Below are 10,000 nucleotides of genomic sequence, written 5' to 3'. Positions count from 1 at the left end.
TGTGTGTGCGTGTGTGTGTGTGTGTGTGTGTGTGTGTGTGTGTGTGTGTGTGTGTGTGTGTGTGTGTGTGTGTGTGTGTGTGTGTGTGTGTGTGCAGGACTGCATGTTTTCAGCTCCGCCTGTCAGTGTGTGATTGATTAACTCTTCTTTATTCCTCCCACCTATTCAAAACAATGTAAAGTCTCCTCCCACCTATTCAAAACAATGTAAAGTCTCCTCCTACCTCTTCAACTCAATGTAAAGTCTCCTCCCACCTATTCAAAACAATGTAAAGTCTCCTCCCACCTATTCAAAACAATAGAAAGTCTCCTCCCACCTATTCAAAACAATGTAAAGTCTCCTCCTACCTCTTCAACTCAATGTAAAGTCTCCTCCCACCTAATCAAAACAATGTAAAGTCTCCTCCTACCTCTTCAACTCAATGTAAAGTCTCCTCCCACTTATTCAAAACAATGTAAAGTCTCCTCCCACCTATTCAAAACAATGTACAGTGTCCTCCCACCTATTCAAAACAATGTAACGTCTCCTCCTACCTCTTCAACTCAATGTAAAGTCTCCTCCCACCTATTCAAAACAATGTAAAGTCTCTTCCCACCTATTCAACTCAATATAAAGTCTCCTCCTACCTCTTCAACTCAATGTAAAGTCTCCTCCCACCTATTTAACTCAATATAAAGGCTCCTCCTACCTAGTCAACACAATATAAAGTCTCCTCCCACCTATTTAATTCAATATAAAGGCTCCTCCTACCTAGTCAACACAATATAAAGTATCCTCCCTCCTGTAAGGCCATACAACACAATTACGGTATTAAGTAACTTTTGAATACAAAAAAATGTGTTCAAATAACACAATAGCATTTTAAGTAGTTTATGTTACTGTAAAAATAAAAAATAAAACCCCTTCTGCATTTCAAGAGTTCAAAACATTGTATTCATGGTGTGTTCAACTCATTTCATTTTTTCTTTATTTAACGAGGCAAGTCAGTTAAGAACAAATTCTTATTTTCAATGACGGCCTAGGAACAGTGGGTTAACTGCCTTTAAAAGGGGCAGGACAACAGATGTTTACCTTGTCAGCTCGGGGATTCGATCTTTTAACCTTCCGGTTACTAGTCCAATGCTCTAACTACTAGGCTACCTGCCGCCCCATTATTCATTGAGAGTTCAATCCATTTTATTAACGGACTGCCTTTATTCCAACTATGAAACAGACAGCATGTGTGTTGGAACAGCTTCTATTATAATGACAAAATAAAATAAAGACCCCAACCACCAAGACCCCAACCACCAAGATCCTCAACCACCAAGACCCCAATCACCAAGATCCTCAACCACCAAGACCCCAACCACCAAGATCCTCAACCACCAAGACCCCAACCACCAAGATCCTCAACCACCAAGACCCCAACCACCAAGATCCTCAACCACCAAGACCCCAACCACCAAGACCCCAACCACCAAGATCCTCAACCACCAAGACCCCAACCACCAAGACCACCAAGATCCTCAACCACCAAGACCCCAACCACCAAGATCCTCAACCACCAAGACCCCAACCACCAAGATCCTCAACCACCAAAATCTCAACCACCAAGACCCCAACCACCAAGATCCTCAACCACCAAGACCCCAACCACCAAGATCCTCAACCACCAAGACCCCAACCACCAAGACACACTGTCAGCAAGACAGTTATTGTCTAGCTGACAAGGTCTGCGTCTTCACACAGTGGCATGAGTTGGATTTCATTTAGCTGTTATTCCTTGTCCTAACAGTCGACACATCACTTGCTCGCATCACTTCCCACAAACAAGTCGCTTGCAGGTGTCACAGGTGTCTTGGGGTTCTGTTCTTTGGGCATCTGGCCACCTGGAACTGTCTCCTCCCTGGGAACTGTGTGCAATTTAGCTCCCGCAGCAGCAGCTGGCGTGGAATCTTTTCTGCTGCCTTGGTCCTTATACGTCTGTCATGTAGCCTGTTGTGCTAGACTCATGATGAAGTATCTCCTAGGCATGGTGTCGTTCATGCACTGCTTGAACAACACGTTGTGCATTGATAGCAGGGAGCTCAGCTCCAAAATGCAAGTCCTGCAGGCTCTAGTTTAATCTTATCTTGATTATTGTCCAGTCATATGGTCAAGAGTTGCAAAGAAGGACCTAGTTATTAAGCTGCAGCCGGACCCAGAACAGAGCGGCATGTCCTGCTCTTCATTGAAGTCAGAGGGCTGATATAAATACTATGCATGCTCTCTTGGCTAAGAGTTGAGGAGATATTGCCTGCGCCTCTCCCCTATTTGACCACTTCTTGTTTTTTATAAGAAACATAAATGTATTGAAAATTCAAAATTGTTTGCATAGTCAACTTACACACAGCACTGACACACACACTCACACCACCTGACATGTCACCAGGGGTCTTTTCACAGTCCCCAAATCCAGAACAAATTCAAGAAAGCACCCAGTATATTGCAGGGAACTAGGTTCCATCTCATATTGCACAAATGAACAGCTAACCTGGTTTCACAGCACAACGCCTCTCCCCTATTTGACCCAGATAGTTTGTGTGTGTATTGGTATTGATGTAGGCTACGTGTGCTTTTTAAATATATATATATTTTTATTCATGTAGTTTTGTCCTTGGGCTGTTCTTGCCTATTAATATGTTTCATGTTTTGTGACACCAGGAAGAGTCGCTGCTATGTTTTTCAATTAAAAATGAAACAAAAAACAAAACAAACAGCAGTCAAGTCAAGCATGTTGTAGAACACAGCAACAGACCAATGGCGGGAGCCCCCTCACAGCCGTCTGATCCATTGTCTGCTTCCCCTCTCTCTCACACAGCTCACCCATTCTCCCCATGTATCCCCATCATATACTGTATTTCATTTATTTCATCTGTTGTTAAATGTGTGAAATTAGTTTCAGTGTAGTTTCCAGGCAATTATCAGAGTGAATAACTGGGCACGGCACCTTCAACTATTGGAAGAAGGAGGCCCTATAGATGTAGGATCTTAATTTGATCACCCTGTTGCAGGACATTTTTTAAAGTGTAGTCTATTTTAGGTTTAAAAAGGCTTCTGAAGTTTGTAATTTCCACTTTGAAATGCCAGACTTAATTTTTACCGTACAAAAAAATGTATAAACCCCTACAAAAATGTCCATTAATTATAATCCACATAATAATTCACATTTCCTTTTGCTGTAGTATTAATTTTCCTGCTGTAAAAAACTGGCTCAATTTAAGATCCTACATCTGTACTGTCAGGAGAAGGAGGGGCAAAACTGTCCCCCTAAAAGTGGTTTATAACTCCAATTGTGTTTGTGATAGTGATTCTAACAATGCCAGTGTGTTATAAAGACTGATTTAGTGAAAGTCAAGGATGGAGGGGGGCATAACGTTGAAATGGCAGTGTAATAAATCAGTTAAATTGATGAGCAGTCCAAATGACTGCCTCAGAGGTTGTAGTGTTGTCCAAATGACTGCCTCAGCGGTTGTAGTGTTGACCAGGGCCACAGGGAATAGGGTACCGTATAGCCTACGCCTGACACACACACACACACACACACACACACACACACACACACACACACACACACACACACACACACACACACACAGGAAATAGGGTACCATATAGCCTACACCTGACATGAAACACACGTGTTGGCTAACACACTAACACACACACACACAGTAATTCACACACACACACACACAGGGAATATAATCTCACCATCTCAGCCTACATCTCACCATCACACCATCTCACATCTCACCATCTCATCATCTCACCATCTCACACAGGGAATAGGGTCACCATCTCAGCCCATCCTGACATCATCTCACCATCGTCATCTAATCATCTCAGCATCTCACCATCTCACCATCTCAGCATCTCAGTAATTCTTCACTTTGTCTCACCATCTAAACCCATCTCACCATCTCACCATCTCATCATCTCACCATCTCACCATCTCACCATCTCACCATCTCACCATCTCATCATCTCACCATCTCACCATCTCATCATCTCACCATCTCACCATCTCATCATCTCATCATCTCAGCATCTCATCATCTCAGCATCTCATCATCTCACCATCTCACCATCTCATCATCTCAGCATCTCACCATCTCATCATCTCAGCATCTCACCATCTCATCATCTCAGCATCTTAGCATCGGCGGCCATATTGCATTAGGAATATCGATGCTTATGTTTTTTTGGGGAGGGGTGATAAAAAGAGTTAAAGCTGAGTAGAAGAATGTTATGAATGTAGAGTATGTGTTCATTCATTACTAGTGCGGAGTTAGACGGAACAATATCAATTGTGAATGATTCTCTTCTGTCTTTTGTAACAGGTGATTGTGAGTTTGACAAGCCGTTTGCAGCCTGCGGGTACAGCCAGGGGAGAGAGGACGATCTAGATTGGGAACAGGCCAACACCAGAGTGAAGCCCACAGCAGACCCCTGGATGCCAACAGGTAAGCCTGGTCATACTACCGTACAGTAAAAACACATTGGTTGTTGATATGCTCAAAGGTAAGACAACTAGCTGACACTGATGGAAATGAGGGTTGTTTACAAACCCAAAACCCAATCCAAAACTCAATCCAAAACCCAATCCAAAACACAATCCAAAACACAATCCAAAACACAATCCAAAACACAATCCAAAACACAAAAAAAACCTCAATCGGACTAATAGGATGTTCCACAATATATCATGAATCTCAAACAAATGTTTTGGACCAACAAGAAAGGACCTTATACACACCAGCTGTCACCATGGCTACACATTCAGGCTAGTGGGGTAGGAAGTGGAAATGCTGTCACCATGGCTACACATTCAGACTAGTGGGGTAGGAAGTGGAAATGTTGTCACCATGGTTACACATTCAGACTAGTGGGGTAGGAAGTGGAAATGTTGTCACCATGGCTACACATTCAGACTAGTGGGGTAGGAAGTGGAAATGCTGTCACCATGGTTACACATTCAGACAAGTGGGGTAGGAAGTGGAAATGCTGTCACCATGGTTACACATTCAGACAAGTGGGGTAGGAAGTGGGAATGCTGTCACCATGGTTACACATTCAGACTAGTGGAGTTGGACCTTTTAAAGGAGATACTTTATATCTCTGCCATTTACAAACAGTGACATTGGTCCGTACAATGCAATAAGAGAAAATACCCCATATACCACAAATACCCATATACCACAAATACCCCCATATACCTCAGATACCCATATACCTCAAACACCCCATATACCTCAGATACCCATATACCTCAAACACCCCATATACCTCAAACACCCCATATACCACAAATACCCCATATACCACAAACACCCCAAAAACCTCAGATACCCAAATACCTCAGATACCCATATACCACAAACACCCCATATACCCACAAATACCCCATATACCTCAAACACCCCATATACCTCAAACACCCCATATACCTCAGATACCCATATACCTCAAACACCCCATATACCACAAACACCCCAAATACCTCAGATACCCATATACCTCAAACACCCCATATACCTCAAACACCCCCCCATATACCTCAAACACCCCATATACCACAAATACCCCATATACAACATATACACCCCAAATACCTCAGATACCCAAATACCTCAGATACCCATATACCACAAACACCCCATATACCACAAATACCCCATATACCACAAACACCCCAAATACCTCAGATACCCATATACCACAAACACCCCAAATACCTCAGATACCCAAATACCTCAGAGACCCATATACCACAAACACCCCATATACCACAAATACCCCATATACCACAAACACCCCAAATACCTCAGATACCCATATACCTCAAACACCCCATATACCTCAAACACCCCATATACCTCAGATACCCATATACCTCAAACACCCCATATACCTCAAACACCCCATATACCACAAACACCCCAAATACCTCAGATACCCAGATATACCTCAAACACCCCATATACCTCAAACACCCCATATACCACAAATACCCCATATACCACAAACACCCCATATACCACAAACACCCCATATACCTCAGATACCCCATATACCACAAACACCCCATATACCACAAACACCCCATATACCACAAACACCCCAACAATGTATGTCATTTTACTTATGATGTATATATTATGATAAAGGAACATTATATGTATATTTTTAGTTTTTGTTTAAAATAAATTACATTTATCCTTTATTTAACTAAGCAAGTCAGTTAAGAGCAAATTCTTATTTACAATGACGGTCTACTCCAGCCAAAGCCGAACGACGCTGGGTCAATTGTGCGCCGCCCTATGGGACTCCCAATCAATCCATATTGGACTCCCAATCAATCCCCATTAGACTCCCAATCAATCCCCATTAGACTCCCAATCAATCCCCATTAGACTCCCAATCAATCCATATTGGACTCCCAATCAATCCCTATTGGACTCCCAATCAATCCCTATTGGACTCCCAATCAATCCCTATTGGACTCCCAATCAATCCCTATTGGTCTCCCAATCAATCCCTATTGGACTCCCAATCAATCCCTATTGGACTCCCAATCAATCCCTATTGGACTCCCAATCAATCCCTATTGGACTCCCAATGTGATACAGCCTGGACAATATATAGTTTATGATAAAAGTTCCGCTCCATCAAATCAACACAATTAAAGAGGTCATCTATACCCATAACAATAGAATAATATAACTGACCTTTGACTAATATGCACATTGAAAGACAGCGATATTGGACATTGTTTTGATGATGTGGGAGGACAATGATGTGGGAGGACAATGATGTGGGAGGACAATGATGTGGGATGACAATGATGTGGGAGGACAATGATGTGGGAGGACAATGATGTGGGATGACAATGATGTGGGAGGACAATGATGTGGGAGGACAATGATGTGGGAGGACAATGATGTGGGAGGACAATGATGTGGGAGGACAATGATGTGGGCGGAGCTGGCAGTGAATTGGATCAAAAAAAAAATTTGAATCTATTTTAATGAATCAATAATTTATTTCCTCTGAATCCATTGGATCCCATCTTTCCCTGTCGTTTGCTCTCATTCTGCGTCTGCCTCAACGATCTGTCTCTCTTTAATGCTGCGTTGATCGCACTTTATCTGATTGGGGAAGTAAGGAGATGTCAACACCACAGACAACACACACTCACACACACACACACACACACACACACACACACACACACACACACACACACACACACACACACACACACACACACACACACACACACACACACACACACACACACACACACACACACACACACACACACACACACAGAATTAGACTAATGAATGGTGGATAGCGGTTGCAGTGTTTTCTTCATGTTTCTAACAAAGGAAGCGCTCCAAACTAATACATATTGTTGCTCTCTCCAATCTGATGCCTAATCTCACAGCAGCTGGCTGGCTGGCTGGCTGACTGGCTGACTGATTGACTGGCTGACTGACTGCTGACAGACTGGCTGACTGACTGATTGACTGGCTGACTGACTGCTGACAGACTGGCTGACTGACTGACTGATTGACTGGCTGGCTGACTGACTGACTGGCTGACTGCTGACAGACTGGCTGACTGACTGATTGACTGGCTGGCTGACTGATTGACTGACTGGCTGACTGGCTGACTGCTGACAGACTGGCTGACTGACTGATTGACTGACTGACTGGCTGACTGCTGACAGACTGGCTGACTGACTGATTGACTGACTGACTGGCTGACTGCTGACAGACTGGCTGACTGACTGACTGGCTGACAAGTTGACATGCTGACAAGCTGACTGGCTGACTGGCTGGCTGACTGGCTGACTGACTGACTGACTGGCTGACAAGTTGACAGACTGTCAGGCTGACTGGCTGACTGACTGACTGGCTGGCTGGCTGACCGGCTGACTGGCTGACTACTGACTGACTGGCTGACTGACTGGCTGGCTGACTGGCTGGCTGACTGCTGACTGACTGGCTGGCTGGCTGGCTGGCTGGCTGGCTGACTGGCCTGCTGACTGGCTGGCTGACTGCTGACAGGCTGACTGACAGGCTGACTGGCTGGCTGGCTGGCTGGCTGACTGGCTGGCTGACTGCTGACAGACTGACTGGCTGACTGGCTGGCTGACTGGCTGGCTAACTACTGACAGACTGACTGGCTGACTGGCTGGCTGACTGGCTGGCTGACTGGCTGGCTGACTGCTGACAGACTGACTGGCTGGCTGACTGACTTCTTACAGACTGACTGACTGGCTGACTGGTTTGCTGACTGCTGACAGGCTGACTGACTGGCTGACTGGCTGGCTGGCTGACTGGTTTGCTGACAGGCTGACTGACTGGTTTGCTGACTGCTGACAGGCTGACTGACTGGCTGGCTGACTGACTGACTGGCTGGATGGCTGGCTGGCTGCTGATAGACTGGCTGACTGATTGACTGGCTGACTGGCTGACTGCTGACAGACTGGCTGACTGATTGACTGGCTGACTGACTGGCTGACTGGTTTGCTGACTGCTGACAGGCTGACTGACTGGCTGACTGGCTGGCTGACTGACTGGATGGCTGGGTGGCTGACTGGTTTGCTGACTGCTGGCTGACTGATTGACTGGCTGACAGACTGGCTGACTGATTGACTGGCTGACTGACTGGCTGACTGACTGGCTGACTGGTTTGCTGACTGATTGACTGGCTGACAGACTGGCTGACTGATTGACTGGCTGACTGACTGGCTGACTGACTGGCTGACTGGTTTGCTGACTGATTGACTGGCTGACAGACTGGCTGACTGATTGACTGGCTGACTGACTGGCTGACTGACTGGCTGACTGGTTTGCTGACTGCTGATAGGCTGACTGGCTGGCTGACTGACTGACTGGCTGGCTGACTGGCTGGCTGACTGGATGGCTGGCAGGCTGACTGGCTGGCCGCTGATAGACTGGCTGACTGATTGACTGGCTGACTGCTGACAGACTGGCTGACTGATTGACCGGCTGACTGGCTGGCTGACTGACTGGATGCATCACAGATACTTTGGAGTCCCCCCCGCTCCCCCACTGCCTTCTACCCACCGTCTAATTTGAACATATCTGATTAAAGGCCTACTCTGTCTGGTTAAGAGGTGTCTCTGATTGTATCTCCCACTCTGAGAGCACTCCAGATAACACACACACACACACACACACACACAGTCACACAAACAATCCATATAACGCTGTTGTCTCCCCTCAGCCCCACACTTGAATGTTGGGTAATTAGCATTAGCGGGTTGTCTGTATCTGTCTGATAGTATGGTAGCACTCAACACTTGTCCAGCTGCCCGTCAGAAGCTTTGATCTCTCCTCATTGGCCAAATGAACACTCAGGAATAGAAAATAAGCTGTTTGGGACACAGAAGAGATGTCGACTGTTGGGCCTCTTGACGGCGAAAATTGTTTTAGGATAACTGGAAAGCGGTTAGGCTTGATGGAAGGAGGAGGGGAGAGCAGGAGGAGGAGGAGAGGAGGAGGAGGAGGGGGAGGAGGAGGAGGAGGAGGAGGAGGAGGAGGAGAGGAGGAGGAGAGCGAGGAGAGGAGGAGGAGGAGGAGAGGAGGTGGAGAGAGGAGGAGGAGGGGAAGAGGAGGAGGAGGAGGAGGAGGAGGAGAGAGAGAGGAGCAGGGGGGAGAGGAGGAGAGAGAGGAAGAGGAGGAGGGGAGAGCAGGAGGAGGAGGACAGGAGGAGAGGAGGAGAGAGAGAGGAAGAGGAGGAGGGGAGAGCAGGAGGAGGAGGAGAGAGAGGAAGAGGATGAGGAGGGGGGGAGAGGAGGAGGAGAGAGAGGAAGACGAGGATGAGGAGGAGGAGGGGGGGGGTGAGGAGGAGGAGGGGGGGTGAGGAGGAGGAGGAGGGGAGGAGGAGGAGAGGAGGAGGAGAGAGAGGAAGAGGAGAGGAGAGGAGGAGGAGGAGAGGA

The 10,000-nt window shown here is 46.3% G+C and overlaps 1 protein-coding gene across 1 annotated transcript in view; it reads left to right on the top strand.

Moving 5' to 3' along the window:
* Positions 1-4,369: 4,369 nt before the first annotated feature.
* Positions 4,370-10,000, top strand: part of LOC112222543 (receptor-type tyrosine-protein phosphatase mu-like) — a 441,501-nt gene continuing 435,870 nt past the window's right edge. Inside the window, exon 1 of the mRNA XM_042329181.1 lies at positions 4,370-4,487. Coding sequence (XP_042185115.1) covers positions 4,478-4,487 — 10 coding nt within the window. The 5' untranslated portion in view covers positions 4,370-4,477. The remainder of the gene's footprint in view (positions 4,488-10,000) is intronic.

Source organism: Oncorhynchus tshawytscha, linkage group LG10 (genome assembly GCF_018296145.1).
Source record: "Oncorhynchus tshawytscha isolate Ot180627B linkage group LG10, Otsh_v2.0, whole genome shotgun sequence".
Lineage (NCBI taxonomy): Eukaryota > Metazoa > Chordata > Actinopteri > Salmoniformes > Salmonidae > Oncorhynchus > Oncorhynchus tshawytscha.
Note: the sequence above shows the minus strand (reverse complement) of the source record. Positions and strands in the feature narration are given on the sequence as shown.